The 18,739-nt window shown below is 39.0% G+C and overlaps 1 protein-coding gene across 2 annotated transcripts in view; it reads left to right on the top strand.

The window, feature by feature from the left end:
• LOC117964180 (calcium/calmodulin-dependent protein kinase type IV-like) overlaps positions 1–18,739 on the top strand; it is a 107,913-nt gene that overhangs the window by 35,425 nt on the left and 53,749 nt on the right. For both annotated transcript variants that reach the window (XM_058991709.1, XM_058991713.1), the window contains exon 2: positions 14,835–14,913. In XM_058991709.1, the coding sequence (XP_058847692.1) occupies positions 14,835–14,913 (79 nt within the window). The remainder of the gene's footprint in view (positions 1–14,834; positions 14,914–18,739) is intronic.

The following is an 18,739-nucleotide window of genomic DNA, read 5'->3' on the forward strand; positions in this document are numbered from 1 at the left end:
CCTCCATCAGTTTTATAACAGAATTTATGATTGAGTGTTTGAAAACCTCATTAATGAATGATAGGGAACAAACCACCACCCCCTGTTCTCAACAAATAAAAGAAACACATATCATAGCAAAACACTGCTAAGTCCCTCTGTTGTTGTTCCTGGTGGGTTTTACTTGATCTCCTTTTTGTTGCTTTGTGTTTTAAGAAGAAAGACTATTATTGTGTCTGTCTGGCCTCCTGCTGGTGAACTTCAGGAACTGTAGTTCATGGGGGAACTCAGCTTGGTTCCAATCAATAAGCTTCACATGTCCAGGCAGCTCCAAGCTGAGCTGCCTTAGGGTCGATTGGAGTAAAAGATTCTTGTCATTTGAGCCCCCCCGTTTACACTCTGAGCTGGCTTTAAACCAGTATGCGGGCATGTGTTTGGATATGATACTCGCTAACTGTATTGGAGGTGAAGCAAATTGTAGAAAGGTACATTATTTTCTAAGTAAGATTTATTTTTATCTTAACATGTTTGTCATGTGTTATTGTTTTAAGTATGCAGGACACAGTTCAAATAAACATATAGGGCAATACAGTATACAACTAATACATATCATATGAACTAAACTGTTCATTGTGTTGGTTCTCTGTTTTCATGTCATTATCAGACAAGTGTACTTTCGTGACCCAAGGCGGTTACCAAGATATATGTCCAGGATCCTGTGCATGAGTGAAACTACTCAGAATAGACTATTAAAAAAAATAGTAGAAAGCACCGGCTCTTGACACTCCAGTCTGTCATGTCCGCGGCTTCAGATGAGTGTGCTTATGCATCCTGTTCCCAAGGAGACGGCTGAGTGACACTGACACTGGGGGGTGTACTTGCAGCGTGCGTTTGCATCAGCCTACTCAGGGACCGATGTGTTGACAGTAGAGCAAAAAACGGACCAACGCTGTCGCAAAGTCACCTCCTGGAGCAGGCCACTTTTGGGACAGCTGGAATTGGGATGGCTGCATTTACACTTATAAAAAGCTTAAAAAGGGGCTAGTGTAAACAGGGTATTAGATAGGTTACTAATTGCTGTAGATTCCTGAATGCAAAGGATGGCATACCGTGGCATCTTCTTAATCTTATATGAGTCACAGAAGTTATCAAAGTACTAGAGTGTGGTCCTGCCAAAGCACCGAGTGTTATGCAGTGTACTTCATGGGGATGAGTTTTGAATGAAGAAGTTAATCTAATTTTTTAAAAGGGTTTTATGACCTTTCTTAGAAGCACACATGAACGAGTTTAGTCTTCAAAAGTAATCTTTGACTCAAGTACCACGTGAAGAAGCTTTGAGGGGAGCAACTGTAGCCCTGCAATGTGATGTGGCAGCTGTTTTACTTCACGCTTCTGCTTTAGATGAGTGTTGTTTGAAGTGAATATTATCAGCGATTGTCAATGTTTGCCAGTGTTGTGTATTTCTGATATTTGCTGATGATGTGAAAGGTACTATTGAAATTCTATTTCAATGCAATGTTGAATGTGAATTTGACAGTATTTCTTAGGTTTTGTATTCTGCTGCTGGGGAATGTATCCGTATTTTCCTTTTTGAGGCATTACTTCCATCTATTGTTGATTAGGTCTCAGACAGGTTACCAGGGATTATGGAATGTTTTTTAGCCAACCAACTAGCGAGTTTCCAGACATATTATCGGAAATGTTTTATTTGTTTGCCAGTGGCAATTTTAAACGATTTTGGGTAGAAGAAAGGAAATGGACTGATAAGTACCTCAGTGAACCATCTTGTCCTGGTACTTCCATTGCTCCTATGTTTTAAACCAAAAGACATTTAATTTTATTATGGGGTTTCTTATTCACAGACCTTGAAGACAAGTCTTCTATGACTCAATAATTATTAAATAACTTACATCACTCATCACCTGATTTAATCACACCAAAAGCCAAGACATCATTAATATAGGCCTACATATTCTGGCATATTGGAATATTAGATTTTAATTATTTAGTGTAATGATACATTGCACTTTCCAGAATGCTCTGAAGTCTCTCGGTATAATGTAATGATGGTTCAGTATTCTAAATGAAGAAAATGTAGTAAATAAAGGTTACTTTGTTTGTATTGTAGTTGATTTTAGAAAAATGTATCGCTTCATTTAGTAATTCAGCCTACTGATGGAAGTTTGCATAAGTATTATACTGCTTTCTGTGTAACTTGCAGTGACAATCTGACCTTAAAATGGTTGCTTCTACAGTATCAAGACAGTGTAATTTGTAGCTGTTTAAAACGTGTTAAAATAATAATACCATGTGTGTGGCTAGCACTACAGGATGTTTGGCTTTGTATTTTTTTTTTGTTTTATGAGGTTTTGTTTTTTGAAATCTCATCCACCTTTAAACCGGAAATCAAGTTAAGAGTTACACAATCCAGCATAATGCTTGTAACCAACTTTTCAATTGCTGTTGTCTCTACCCTGTGTGTTTTATAATGACAAATGTCTTGATATGTTCAGTCACATGTTCTGAGACATTAGTCTTCTGTACTTAGATAAAAGCTTCCCCTTACAGCAATGCTGAGCATGCCTTGATAGTAAACTGTGTTTTGGCTAGCTTTAGTTTTATTGGCTGTGTTTTTATCCCACTGTGTTTTGTTCTGACTTTGTGTTTTCAGTATTTCTGTTTTAGCCCAGTATGTATATGTGCCTTTGCTCTACCGTTGCTGGTATTGACACATGGCTGTTCTGTTTGTTAATGAAACCTGTGCGCCTATGTGGCATGTCACTGACAAACAGTTTAGCACAAGAAAAAAAAATAACTTTATTGGTCTTGTAACAGGGCGAGGTGCCCTGTACATTGTTTTGTTTGTTTATTTTTAGAATGGGGTCCCCCTCTGCCCTGTGTTATTTTGTATATTATTATTATTATTATTATTATTATTATTATTATTATGGTAGTTGTTAAGTGTATATATGTCGGCGAGCGCCGTATATTTAGTTATTGTTTTGTTTATAGATGTGACAGCGTAGCCGTTTGTGTTATTATTTAGTAGCGTGGATGGGAAGCCCCATCCACACAGTATTTAAAAACTCGTGCAGAAGGTGGCCATCTCCCGAATTAATGAGGTGATTTAATTTGTTGCTAATCGGGAGATGGTCACCTGAATATAAAAAGCCTGCAGCTCTCCATGTTCCGGGTGGGTGTTAGGAGCGGAGAGAGCGAGAGTGGAGAGAACGGGGAGTTTAAAAAGGAGTTTAAAAAGATAACAGGATCAGTGAAGGCTATAGCTCAGCCTGACCTGGGTTTTATTTTGTGTTCGTGATTGGTTGTGTTTACCCTTTTATTTTGCTCTGTGAGCGCAAGTGTTTTTGTTTGAATATTTTATTTATTTTTGTTTTTGTTAATAAAGACGGCAGCCAGCCGATTCTTTCCTTTACCTGCAGTACTCTCTGGTGTCAGTTTATTTTCCCTTCCTGCTTCTGCCGTGACGTCAGACCACTCGTCCAGCCTGTCACAGGTCTCAATCAAATTAACTTGCAGTCGAGTATAGGGTTCATCTTGTTGTGCAGGACATTACAGGACAGTTTACTGTAAAAAATGTTCAATGGCTTAAACGCTTTTAGGTTTAGCTTGCTGTATCATGGAAATACAGCAAGTTGAAGAGACCTCATCAAGAGACTTCTTGGTTCATAATTTTCTTGATGAGGTTAATTGTGGTCCAGTACAGTGCTCATTTATGTAGACAAACATACATGACAAATATCAAATTTAATAAAGATACTGCCCACTGTCTTTGTAGTTTGAAAGAATGACAATCTAAACAAAGATTGGACTAGATCCAGGAACAGTCCTGGCAAAATCCACTTTGTTTATTCAGTTAACGAGGATTGGTGGTGTAGCCAAACAATCAATACAGACCCTGTGATCTTTCACGGTTTGAACAGAGTCTGCACCTCTGAATCCTGATACATTATAAATGTGCATGTGTAAGTCTCATCATTATAAATGTGCATGTGTAAGTCTCATCATTATAAATGTGCATGTGTAAGTCTCATCATTATAAATGTGCATGTGTAAGTCTCATCATTATAAATGTGCATGTGTAAGTCTCATCATTATAAATGTGCATGTGTAAGTCTCATCATTATAAATGTGCATGTGTAAGTCTCATCATTATAAATGTGCATGTGTAAGTCTCATCATTATAAATGTGCATGTGTAAGTCTCATCATTATAAATGTGCATGTGTAAGTCTCATCATTATAAATGTGCATGTGTAAGTCTCATCATTATAAATGAGCATGTGTAAGTCTCATCATTATAAATGTGCATGTGTAAGTCTCATCATTATAAATGTGCATGTGTAAGTCTCATCATTATAAATGTGCATGTGTAAGTCTCATCATTATAAATGTGCATGTGTAAGTCTCATCATTATAAATGTGCATGTGTAAGTCTCATCATTATAAATGTGCATGTGTAAGTCTCATCATTATAAATGTGCATGTGTAAGTCTCATCATTATAAATGTGCATGTGTAAGTCTCATCATTATAAATGTGCATGTGTAAGTCTCATCATTATAAATGTGCATGTGTAAGTCTCATCATTATAAATGTGCATGTGTAAGTCTCATCAGTTTAGCTTCATTTTTTTTTTTTTTTACTGTGGATGCAATAACATTTTATTTGATTTTAAAGCATACAATAACATAACTGGGCCATCTATATGATTACTAATCCCAGCAACAAGTCATGTTGTTGCTGCTGATTTAGGTCTTAGGGGAGATGCCTGGACAGACAATTAGGAACCAGAAGAGCATCAATGTGCCAAATGGACTCGTCACATTTATAACTTTTCTTATGTTCTTGTGATCTGAATGTGTGACTTTGATATAAAATAGTTCACAATTCAAAAGCAATGTACACCTTTGTGTTGAAAACAGCCAGCTGAGGACATCTCATTGCACATTACTCTGAACAAGATACGCTGATTGGGCAGTCTAATGAAGGTCGGTGCTCTTCAAACTGCCCCTGAAGGTGCAGTGGATTGGTCATTGTTCTTTGACAGCACCCCATCTTTTAAAAAATGTAATGATACATTGTAATGATAGGACTGCATCTTCCATGAAATGCAGTTACACTTTGAGACAGTACAAGATGTGATAGTCCCCAGATCGCGCTCAGGAGCCTTTACAGCAACATGTACACAGCACCACCTGCTCTATCCAAGCCAGGGTTGGTGATTTTTTAGATTTTTAAAAAAAAAAAATATAAAACTGATTTTTGATTAAAATCAGATTTTTTTTTTTATTTAAAATCGATTTTTTTTTTTTTTTTTTAATTATGAATTTTATTTTTTGTAGTACCATAGTTGTAGCTCTACAGTACCTCCAACCTAAATTTAAGGATGTTGGAAATGATGGTTTGTAAATAGTTACATACCAAACTAAATTACTCAATCTTAAATGAATACATAAATAAAGCAAATTATTTATCATTGTGGCATCCTCTAAATGTGAACTACAATATATGAACTACAAGAATTTACCAATGGAGTATGCCAGAGAAAAATACCCCTCATTGTTCCCAGTCATTATTTTCTTTTACTTTTCTTTCTTTGATTTCCTCTTTCTGTGTCAGTTCAAACACACACAGTTGTTCCTTAGGACTACTTTGCTTTTTATAGTGTGTTCAATTGTTAAAGTTCCTGATTGCACCACTAAATAAACCTGGTTTCAGCGGGTCTTAACACAGTGCTGAGTTGTCTGTTTGGGACTCCATTGCAGCGTCATCAGAATCGCTTCGGCGAGTATGTTAATGACGGGGCAGACGCTCTAACGGGGAAAGTCTCCAGAATACCATTTCAGTGCAGTATTTTTTTTTACATCTGTGCTCCATTTATGCGCCACAGAATCGGGGGCAAGCGCCACTCCATAGAGGAGGGGGCTCGTTCCTTCTGCCCTCTGTAATACAACACATGCGGACTCACTTCTGTTCCAAAGCAAAGTATTTCCAAACACCTTTTTCCACAGCGTGTGAATGGGGTCTTGGGGTCTTGGGGTCTTGGTCACTCGTTCTCTCCTTCTGTCCCACACTGCCCATTGGTATTAGCAGCCCTTTTAAAGAACACTCAGTTATCACCATTCAATGAACACCCAATCATTTAAACAATTAACCATTCCATTAAAACCATTAACCCTTTAATTGCCCACTTTAAAAGCTTCTACCAGATGTAGTCTTTGTTCTTCAAACCTGGGGCCCTAAAGCCTGGAGAACTCTGCCTGTAAATAGTGATGGGGTTATGTGTTTTGGTGGTGTTTGGCTGGGATGGGGTTAATTTTTATCCCTGCCAAATACATGTGAGAATGTGGCTGTTCCCAAATTAGATAATTGGTGCAAATTGGGAACAGCCACATGATATAAAATGGGATCTTGAAGCTCCATTAGGAAGACTACCAGGTAGCTAGTAACAGAGGGAAGTACTGTGTGTACAAAGAAAAAACCTAAGTGTACAACTTGTTTGTAGTTTAAATGTTAAACAGCTGTATGTTGTAAAGTAGCTGCTGTTTGGGGATACAGGGAAACAGCTTGGCTGTCCCGTCTTAGTTTAGGTCAAATAACTGTTTAGTCTAGGTCTCCAAATGGAGATAGACATTTATTTTGTTTGTTTACTTTGTGTTTGCAACTGAGTACGTATACAGGCACCGCCCTGTTTTGTTTCATTCTGTGGTCCAATGATTCTCTTTACACCAGAAGACAATATATAAAAATGTGTGTGTATTAACACTTGTACAAGTCACAGAAGTCTAATACACCCAGCCTTCGCTATATCGCCCCTCGCTATACTGCAGATTCGGCTATATCGTGGTCCTGGAGTTGGCTCCCCATTTTTACAGTCTAATTGCGCATGCCTTGGCTGCATTATACATTGACAATTTCACTAGAATTACTTTGTTTTATTTTGTACTGCATACCACAAACTAAAATATACCGAACAATTAAAAACAAAGCATTAATATCATACTGCTATCATATACACATGCATTGCACAATAACACAAAGCAAATTAAATATCTACTTGCTGAAGCGGTTTTTTAAACAATGCATTAGCAAAAGTCACAGGGCAGTGACGTCAGCTCCATAGCAACACGCCTCCTATGTTGGGAATGGATTCTTTCAATGCAGCGGTTTGGGCATTTGAGAAAGGAGAGGAAGATTCATGCCATTATTTCAGTGAACTATATTTCTTATCTCAGTGGTCAGAAAGTGTATATGCTTCTTTCCAGGTGTGGCCCTATGTACCTGCCCCCCCCCCCCCCCCTCTGTCTCTCTCTCTCTCTCTCTCTATAGATACACAGATGAACCCGCTTTATATCATGATTGCCATGCAGGAATAATTCGTGATGTAAGCGGTTCATGATATAAAAACGAGTGCGAGAAAAGAAAGAAAACTAACGATGAATTAAAGAGCAGTGTTTTAATACTCTACATTTAGTCGCTCTTTACATTTAAACAAATGCATATAGTTTACTACAGGACAAATACATTGTGTATCATTAACTGGAATTAAACAGTTTGTGTCATTATCTAAAAAAGGCATGAATTGTTGACTGATGAGAGCTGTCAATTAGGCGTTGCACTTGGTGTTTTTTTTTGTGTGCATTTGTAGACTGACTGTTAAAATTTGGTGATGTTGGTGTTTTGTAACTGAACTGTATCCCGTTAAGACCGCCCACGCAGCATTTGACAGGCTGCACAAAATGTCAGTTTATCAGCCAAGATGATTTATTGGTTGTTAGTTGGAAATTAATTATATCTTGTGGTTACTTAGTAAAGCCCGGCCAAGCAGCATTTGACAGGCTGCACAAAACGTGACAAATAAGCAAGTTTGTGAGATGATATTAAGAGAGGTAATTTCTCAAAGAACCTATGGTGCACGGCGAGTGGTTTTTCAAAGAGCGTGATAATGAATGGGGTATCATATTAAGCGAGGTGACATAAAACGGATCTGTGTATATATATATATATATATATATATATATATATATATATATATATATATATATATATGTGTGTGTGTGTGTAGTTGGGGCTGTTGGATCAACAAAACCCAGAACCACTCTGAATGATTGCATTAAATAGTTATGGAAATGAAAAATGACTCCTGATTATTAATGTATTTGAGTGACTGCTGTCCATGTTAACAGTGCTGTTGATGTTTTGATCGCTATTGCAAACGTGTGTTAATGAGAATGCTTTATGAATAAACGTGCAATGCTTATGGATAAACAGCAATCCAGTCAACATCAGTAGTTCTTTGTGACCATCACAGTGTATTATCAGTGACACAGGCAGGTAACACAGTTGCTCGATACAGAAACCCCTACTCTTTTAGATCTACCATTGTCAAGTTCAGTTGAACAGACCCCATACTGTATGTCTTAACACCCTGGATGAATGAAGTTGCAATGTCTCAGAAACTTGGCGCTTTTGAGAGCTCAACAGTGATGTATTTCCATTCAAGTTAATTAAAAAGCTGTTAATTGTATGATGTAGCCTACAGCTAGCATACGCATTCATTATCAACTTATCATTATCATTGACACTTGTACAAGTCACAGAAGTCTAATATGTGAACAGAAGTTATTTTTACATAACCCTTAAGCAGTCAGCTTTGTTTTACCAGCTAAAAACTCACTATTGCAAAAAGTTATGAAAGTTTTTCCATGGCAGATCCAAAGACAATGAGAGAGTCAGCTAGTTATTATTATTTTTCTCCCCTTAGCTAGACTCCTACAGAAAATACTGAGTGGACTCTACAGCGTTACGCAAAGCCCCTGGGGATTATTTCACATTTACTGTGTCAGTGCAGTCGATTTTACACCTAGAAAGATTACGATATTAACTGGGTCCATGAAAAATAATAATGTTAGTTGGATGGGAAAATTTAAATTTGCATGTAAAGAATTATATTATGTGAAGATTGGAACTAATAATCAGTATAATAATTAGAATTAATAGTAGAACATGCTAAACTGTAAAATGCTGCCAATCTCTCTGTTGGGTAGATTTTCTATGGAAGGTTCCCAGGCCAGAATAAAGAAAAGGAGACTCTCACTCTCTAAACTAGGAGGGCTATCCTTGCCTGTTCTTGAGAAATATGATTTGGCTACAAGGCTATATTCAGCGCAATACTAGATTTTCAAAAATGTTAATGCCGGATGTACCCACATGAAACCATCTGGAAAGCAATCGGACTATTCACATCTCCTAACTGCTCCCAAAGAAAATTGTTTAAACATTTAAAATAAAAATTAAAAACAGTTATTAAATACACTAAATGTCTGGTATAATGTTTTAAACAAATTAGGATTAGACAATGAGTAACAAAGATACATCATCCACAAAAAGAGACAAATAACAAGGCCTTGACGTCACATATTCACTGTAATGAAGAACATCCTTCTTGCTTTCGATCATCGGTGTATTATTTATTATTAATAATAATAATAATAATAATAATAATAATAATAATAATAATAATAATAATAATAATAATAATGTCATCTTAATCTTTGTTAGGTAGCGTCTTTCATTATAAGGATCCTAAAGCTCTTTATAAAGTAAAAGCTGTAAAAAAAAAAAAAAAAAAGACCAAGGTCGCAAATAAAAACTAAAGCTTAAAAAAAATCTGACAATAGCCAAACACTTGTGCCCTTTTTACATACAATATAGTATCCCAAAGGTCTTTTACAATAACAACTATAAAGACCATACAGATATCACAGATGACTGAAATAAGAAACAAGCGAACAGATTGCATCATTTAAAAAAAGAAAAACACATTAAAAATATGACAAAATAACAAGTCACAAATAAAAAAACAACACGACAAAATGTATGCAATAAAATTAAGAACAGAAGGCTTTATATTATAGCCTAGTAAAAACGAGTGTGCAGTGTCTTTGTAAACACTGATATGAGATTAAATAACTTTCACTATAATATAAGCTTTCACAATTATTTTCCGCAAATCGAGAGATCTTGCTATAACGCAGGGTCGATGTGAGGGAGGCAGTTTTGGAAGAAAAAACAAAAAACAAGGGAATCTGTTATGCTAATTTTCATTAAGTTTACTTTAGAAATGTCTTAACTGAATCAACACATGCTATTATTATATTTACTCAATTATCAATTTCAGTGCAAGACTCCAGTGACTGTGTGTGGTCCAGAGTGCACATGCAGACACAATACAAGGAAAGGTTGAGTCAGGAACATAATAGGATGAAGTAATGGAGAGATATAAAATAGACTACTATTCAAGATAAATAACAGTGAAGAAGGAGTGTGCTTCACTGAAAATAGTAAATTGGAGTTAAAAAAACAATCCCTAGAAAGAATGGAATGTGGTCAGATTCTAATTGATTTCCAGCCTTGGTGCATGTATTAAAGAGGAGCTGAGAGCCAGCTCTTTTGTTCTCCAGCTGCAGTAGGACTAGTAGGTTTTGTTAAACTGAGAAGCTGCAGAGCCCTTCATCAAGTAGGGTAAAACATTGGGATTATAGATTTAGTTTGTTTTGTTTTAGTAGCGTTCCTGGTGCGGGACCTCCCTTTTTATGGGGAGCAGTGCACAGCCAAACTACTGTAGGTTGCATTTTGTGTTTTTATACTGTTTTGTTTGGCATTTTTGTTCACATTTCTGTAATTCTGTTTGTGTAAGTCACTGCCCTGCTGAAAGAGCAACACCACCCTGAGTGATACTGAACCAGGGTTGGTACAGTAGCTCGGTGGTGGTGCATGGTATTGCACCTGCACTGTTTTTTTTTAAAAAGCCTAGACCAGTGGTGCACAACTCAGGTCATGGAGGGCGGGTGTCCCTCCTGGTTTTTGTTCTAAGCATACCCTAAATGAGTTAATTGGACCAATTAAGCTTCTAATAAGGTCCAATAAAGTACTTTAGGGTGGAGCTGGAATAAAACCCTGCAGGGACACCAGCCCTCCAGGACCGAGTTGTGCACCACTGGCCTAGACACATGTGCCAGTGTTGGCAACCAAAATCTCTTTCACTCACTTCTCTCACACCCTTTTGCACTGCCATATCATGTTATAAATGTTAATCAATGGTTAAGTATGAGTACAACAGCTGTGGGATATATTGCTAGAATATGGATTCAATCTGTTCTAAACAGAAAAGGTCATAACATTGTTACTGTATATATTCACTTCAGTCACTGCAGGCATAAGTGTACCGTGTTAAGTTTCCTATCCATGTATCTGTTTTATAATGGATATAGGTTTTTCCAAGTTTTGTCAGGGCGGCTTCTCGAACCCCATAAACAACCCCACCCCACAAACTGTTTTCAAATTTCAAAAAAAATTCAACAAAAAAACATGACCGAAGGGGATATGGGCATACCTAATAGCTCGTGAATGGAGGATTGTTACACAAAGTGGGTGATGCACATGAGAATATCTTGAAGCAGTATGAACTTGTCAAATTGTATTTCACTACAAGGACGCAGGATTGTGATGTTGCGATATTACAATGACAGTAATATGAGGAGACGAGAAAGTGGGATACATCATCATGCAAGTGGAAAAGGAGATGAGACAGATATTACTTGTGTCAGGGTGTCTTGTATCAGGCTGTCACTTTTGTTTTTCTTCTTTCTTCACAGTTATCTCTGATAAGAAGACTTAAGCCATTATTGCCTAAATAGACTGGACCTTTTACTGGGTTGGTCATGACATGGTGCATCCCGCATGTAATGCTAAGGAGATTTTCTGGAGCACACTTCACAAACCGCAATACATGTAGAGTATACAGCTATAACTGCTGAACGTCTCGGTACCTTTGCGTGGAAAGCTGTTGCATGCCAGCAGGTACGACGCTTACAAAATTGTACATTCTGTGTTGGCTCAACCCTCCAACGTATTTTACAGCCACATTGTCACATTATGTGCACAGCTCCACACAATAATATGAAATGGTCACGTTTGAAGAGTGTCGAAGGTACGAGAAAGTCTATTGTGTTCTGAAACTGCAGACAACAGAAAGATTAGGGATTGCAAGACGGGGTATTAAGGATATCCTTGACACCATTTACACAGATTGTCCGCAGTACAGAAGTAAAATGAAAGGGTACTATTTTTTTAAAGCACTGGAAAAATGGTATTAAAATTTACAAAGACTTCTCATACTGGGCTGTCTTATGCTTATCCAGTGCAATGAAAGGCCTCAGAAATAAATATGTAATTTACCCCAGACACATAATACCTGCATAACGGAGAAAACACATTTCCAAAGTTAGATTAATAAATCTGATAAAAGATCCATCATGCCTAATGTAAACTTAATACAAAAATATATAGAATTTTGATTGTTACTATTTTTTTCTAAAAAAAAGGAATCATTACCACTTGAAACAGGGGCGTTCTGTTACTGTGTGGGTATCCGCCGAGAGACGAGAGAGAGGGTTTGTAGTCTAAACATCGCTTAGGCGTCTGGGTTTTATTTATTACACACAGGGGTTGCAGTTGCTGGTGGCTGCCACTAGGGTACCTACAATGATAGCCCTAGTGCAGGAGACAATATACCCAAGTGCACATGAATACGAAACTAAACACTGTACAAAAACTAAAACATAAAAGGTGGCCAAGCTTGGGCCGTGCGCTACTCCCGCTATACAGGTAGGTCAATCACCCGGAACGGGACACTGCCACAAACTAAATAAACACTGGTGTGGGATTAAAATCCTCTACCTTAATCCCTTAACCTAAAGTGGCAAATATCCTGGTTAAACGCACGGTCATAATCCCTTTACAAAGAACCCTGGTTAAACACACAGACATTCTTCAGGTTTGGTTCTGTCCCCCTGGTTAAAAGCGCAGTCCTGAGTCTTTTTCCTCTGGTAACAAAGCAACACATAGCATGGAACAGCACAGAACAAATGACTGCCTTTCCAGCCCTTTTTCAAGGCAGGTGACCAGGGTTAATTGATTGTCAATTCTTCAGTTGACACCTGGCCACCTGCTGCACATTCTTTTCAATTAGGCAGGGAGGGGAGTTTAACCTCCCAGTCCTGCCATATCCAAAATTAAACAAATTAAACATACTGGGTCAATTGCAACAAACTGAAAGCAGCGTACTAACTGGGGATGATCCCTTGGTTAGTATGCAGCTCCGTACTAAACTAGTACGCAAGTTAAATACCAATTGCAACGAACTTGGCAGCTGAAGTTAGTCCCCAGCTGCGTACTAAAAAAGGTCTCAATTGCAACAAACCCAAAAATAACTGCTGCTGCCCTCTAGAGGATACTAAGTACGGGACTAACTTAGTCTAACTCTTGCTATGGACTAAGAATTTTAGTATCGTACTAAGTGGAATAGTGGAAGACATGTGAAAGTCCCAGAATGTACTGGCAGTTTATTTTTGCTGAAATAATAATGTGTCCATATAATATACACATATATGTCCTCACTATATTTGAAGCATCTGCTACCTGTACGGATATTGTAATAGTAAAATAAAATTATATTACGACTACAATACTGTTAACTTTATTATTTATTTCTAACTACTAATAATGTAGGAAGGTGTCTGCAGCATTACAGTCATGCATGTAGAGCCTGTAGGTTTCACATTTGAGAGACATATTTATTTATTTTTCTTGAGGGGGCGGTAGCAAGTCTTTTCATTCCCTTTAATTTGAGGGGACTCGACACTCTTCTCAGAGTGTTTTTAGAAGTGATTATCTGTGATACTTTTTTGGAATACCACCCCTTCCCTGTTTTGTACTTGTTGTGGTCCAGTGAGAACGGTGTCAAAACAGCCCATGTGTGTTGACCACGGTTATCCTTTACTCCCTTTAAAAACAGCCTGGGCCGCACCGCACGAGCTGCAACTGTCTGTATCATGTATAAAGCTAATGTTGTAATCAAAAACAGAATTCAAAATTAAACCAGCTTTGCTAGTTTATTTCATGGCATTGCACTTGGTTGAGTATTTTATAGGCAGTCCGTGTGCCCTGATATGGAGTATTTTACCATACATATATATCTTAAATAAAAAAAATTAATTATTACGTGCACACATATAAATATATGTTAGACATGAATTAATATTTATGTATAAATGTCGGCCTATTTGTAATATTGTAAAAATGATTATTAGCTCATGATATCGTAAAATACATACATTACTGTTACAAATATTTCAAATGTTCTGATTCAGAGCCATCCCGCCTTGCACCGTGTCTGGCTCCCTGTAAAAGGATGAAGCGGTTCTGATAATGAATGAATGAAAGAATGATTCAGAGCCCCCTTCAGTTCCTGTTTGTAACAACAACAATGCTTGATCCTTAGTACTGTACTAAATCTGGGGATCAGCTAGTCTCCAACTTTGTTCCGCTTGTTTTTTCGATGCAATTGGTACTAACTTAGTACACAGCTGGGGATGATCTCGAGATACTAGCTAGTTCGCAACTTAGTACGCAGCTCCATACTAACTCTGCAAGTTTGTTGCAATTGACCCAACGTTACAAACAAAACCAAATCACACCAAGCCATATTTATAATTAAACAAAACTTCCAGGGGCAGGCTTCAACCCTGCCACACCACTAAAAAATGTTTGTTCATATGAGAAGTGTTCAGTGGTTTATTCAATGGATTAAAAACACATTGTTTACTGAGCTAGTTGTTTATTTACCAACAGGTGCCACATTGTCACATGTTTCACTGCTGATTGTGAAGAACCATGTATACCCAATGGTATTAAAACCGTGCATTGTGTTTCACTAGACGGTATTGTATCATAGACCGGTGTGCTGACCCTCTGCTTTATTTTCTTCACACAGGGGGGCTACTTCAGTTGTGTTTCGGTGCCGGCAGAAAGGAACACAGAGGCCATATGCTGTGAAAATGCTGAAGAAGACTGTAAGTGAATAGGGCGCAATGTTGTTTTCCTACTAGTTTTACATTCTTCCTACGATACTTAACTCTTTAATCGCAATAGAGAAATTGGTCATTTTAATTAATTTGTAATTTTACTGCACTATTCAACCAATTTCTCCCAGTATGATTTTCAATACATAAACTAAACCAACAGTACTGTACCCACTCCATTAGTCTGGGGGTTAAAGAAAATGAACATCATTGTAAGGGGGACCTTACCTTTGTTTTACATAGATGACTGTTCAGAACAAAGCAATAATAGTACAACGTGTGATCAATTTACAATGCTTCCTGCTTGTGCCTTCATAAAGATTATTGCCTCTTTACATAATGTAACAATCTAGCAGTCGCAGGGGTTCAATCCACAGACCAGAGGCTTAGGCAACTGATGTATTGGCAGATCCTACTCTTCCTAAGTGCTTTAAACACTGCCCAAAAGAGCCAGGTTCTGTAGTGGAGCAGTTGGAAAGCTTATTACAATAATGTATATTGTATCATCTCATCTTAGCTGTAGTGGTCATTCGTGCATCACTGTACACAACACCTGGTATGCTACAGTAAGTTGCACTGGTGTTTTATAATTTTTTCTTCCAATTCAGTTTTACCAGGACAGCAAATGCTGTGTAATAATATATACATGTGTATGTGTATATATATATATATATAATTAATGATTTCCATTACACGAGAGTAGATGTTAAAACTTCATGCTGATTTGAACTCGGCTCTCGCCAAGATAAGCACCAACTAAGACGTAGCTTTACAGTAAACTAATGTGATTCGTATGTGTCTCCATCCATTTACGTTTCCTTCCATATGATGATGTAGATATCCTTCTGTCTGGTGTTAATGGCTGAAGTGTAATGCTGGCTCCAGGGATCAGCTTATTTTGCCTCCCTGGCGCATCAGCACACACAACGGCTGCGATGCTGGCTCCGGGGATCAACCAAAGTGCGGCCTCCCCAGCGCATCAGCATGACAACCGTCTGGATTGAGCTAAGTAGGGTACATCTCTGGGGTTTTCCAGTGGGCACCTTCCATCCTCAGTGTTTTGTCGACTAGCCCACGACACCTCAAGAGGGCTCGACGGTGATTCTGGCGTCCCAGCATCACCCCCCTCTGTCCCCCACTCAACTCAGCCCAGCTTACTTACCTGTCCCCAGCCAGAATCTTTCCGTCTCAACCACAGCCAGTTGCTGCTCCTCTCTGCTGCTTCAGATAAGTTCTTCACTGTGCGACGCAACTCTTGGCCACTGAATCCGACGTCTCTGAGAAACCGGGTTGTAGAGTGTGCCACAAATCCTCGACAACCCACTTCCACTGGGTAAACCCGAACTCTCCATCCTCGCTGTTCCGCTTCAGTGGCTAGTTGAGCATACCGCAGTTTCTTCCTCTCATACGCCTCATCTACAGCATCCTCCCATGGCACTGTTAACTCTACCAGGTGAACAAGGCGTGCTGATCCAGACCACAAGACAATATCTGGTCGAAGGTTAGTGGTGGCAATCTCAGGTGGAAAAATAAGCCGTTGACCAACATCTGCCAGCATTTTCCAGTCTCTAGCAGCTTCCAGTTGTCCTGGGCGAGGATTGGTTTTAACACCTTTTCTTGGTGGTTGCTCTCCTGGGCGGAGGAATGTTGTCTTTTGTGTGTAATGTTTTGATGGAACAGGTGACAACTTATTGGTCATGTTACGCTTGTCTTCCAATGCTAAGGCCAAACATCGCAGCACCTGGTCATGGCGCCAAGTAAACCGTCCTTGGCTAAGAGCCACCTTACATCCTGTCAAAATGTGCCTTAATGTTGCAGGTGATGAACACAAAGGACATGAGGGATCCTCTCCTACCCAGAGGTTTAGGTTCTGTGGTGATGGGAGAACATCATATGTTGACCTGATGAGGAAACTGATCCTGCTCTGTTCCATTGACCATAGGTCTTGCCAGCCAATCTTGCGTTGTTCCACACTCTCCCATCTCATCCATTCTCCCTGTTTGGCCTGGGAAATGGCCTTTATACACCTCATCCTCTCCTCCTGCTTTTGCACCTCGTTGACTACCAGCTTCCTCCGTTGAGTTGGGGCTGTCTTGTGCCATGTAGGAGGAGCTGAACTGAAACCAAGACCCCCTCTTTCATGCTGAACTTGCCGCATGATATCACCAATTCGAAGGGCAGCCTTTGCATCTTCCACAGCTTTCTTTGCCGCCCACTTTCTTCCAGTTTTCAACACAGGTGCTGCCTCCCTTACGCATTTATCGCGTGACTCTACTAATGTCATTTACAGTCTGACCTTGGCGCACTTAAACTCCTCGGTTAGAGCAGAGACTGGTAGCTGCAGTATTCCTTTACCATAAAGTCCCACTCTGCTGAGGCAGCGTGGAAATCCCAACCATTTCCTGATGTATGAACTGATTAAAGCTTCCAGCTTCTCTACTGTTGTCAAAGAAACCTCGTACACAGTCAGTGGCCACAGCAACCTCGGCAGTAGACCAAACTGAAAGCACCAGAGTTTTAGTTTACCTGGTAGAGCGCAGCTGTCTATGCTCTTCAACCCTTCCACTGCTTGTTGTCTAACTTCTCCCACACGAACTGTGTCCTTTAGATCCCCATCGTACCATCTCCCAAGACTCTTCACTGGCTTCTCAGACACTGTTGGTATTGCCTCACCATTAATGAAGAATGTTTTATCTACTACTTTGCCTTTAATTATAGAGATGCTCCTTGATTTAGTGGGCTTGAATTGCATTCGTGCCCATTCAATGTTATTGGTTAATTTGCCCAATAATCGATTAGTGCAGGCTACTGTTGTAGTCATGGTTGTCATGTCATCCATGTATGCTCGAATTGGTGGTAGTCGCATTCCAGAAGCCAAGCGCTCTCCTACTACCCATTTTGATGCCCTAATGATTACTTCCATTGCCATGGTAAAAGCCAGTGGAGAAATGGTGCATCCTGCCATTATTCCAACCTCTAGGCATTGCCATGTAGTGCTGAATTCTGAAGTTGAAAAACTGAATTGCAAATCTCCAAAATAGGCTTTCACTAAATTTGTTATTGTCATAGGTACACTGAAAAAATCAAATGCTGCCCAAAGTAGTTCATGTGGCACTGAACCATATGCATTAGCCAAATCCAGGAATGTCACATGGAGCTCCTTCCTCTCCTTTTTAGCTGATTGAATTTGTTGCCAGATCACATTGATGTGTTCTAAGCAACCTGGGAAACCTGGAATGCCCGCTTTTTGTATTGAAGTGTCAATGAAGCAGTTCTTTAATAGGTAAGCTGACAATCTCTGAGCAATAATGCTGAAGAAAATCTTGCCTTCTACGTTTAATAGGGAAATGGGACGAAACTGACTGATGCTTGTAGAATCTTTTTCTTTAGGTATAAAAACTCCACCTGCTCGGCGCCATGCTCTTGGTACAACCTGTTTTTCCCATGCCACTTTCATCAATTTCCACAGAATTCGTAGAACTCCTGAAGCACTCTTGTACACTCTGTACGGAACTCCATTAGGCCCTGGAGATGATGAAGCCCTTGCTTTTTTCACAGCTTGCTCTATTTCTTTCCACTTAGGTGCACAGTCCTCCATTTGGTATTCTGGTGGATTGATAGGTGGGATGTCTGACGGAATTGACATAGGCTCCTGCCTTTTTGAATCTGTATGTGTTTCCTCCAAATATCTCTCCAGCTCAACCTTAGATGCTTTTAGTGTGCCATTCTTCTCACTGGTGAATAACTTCTTTACAAATTTGAATGGGTCTTTATAAAAGTTAGCTCTCGCACGCTCCTTCTTTTTGTAGCGTTTCCG

The sequence above is a fragment of the Acipenser ruthenus genome, chromosome 2 (assembly GCF_902713425.1).
Source record: "Acipenser ruthenus chromosome 2, fAciRut3.2 maternal haplotype, whole genome shotgun sequence".
In the NCBI taxonomy this organism is placed as follows: Eukaryota; Metazoa; Chordata; class Actinopteri; order Acipenseriformes; family Acipenseridae; genus Acipenser; species Acipenser ruthenus.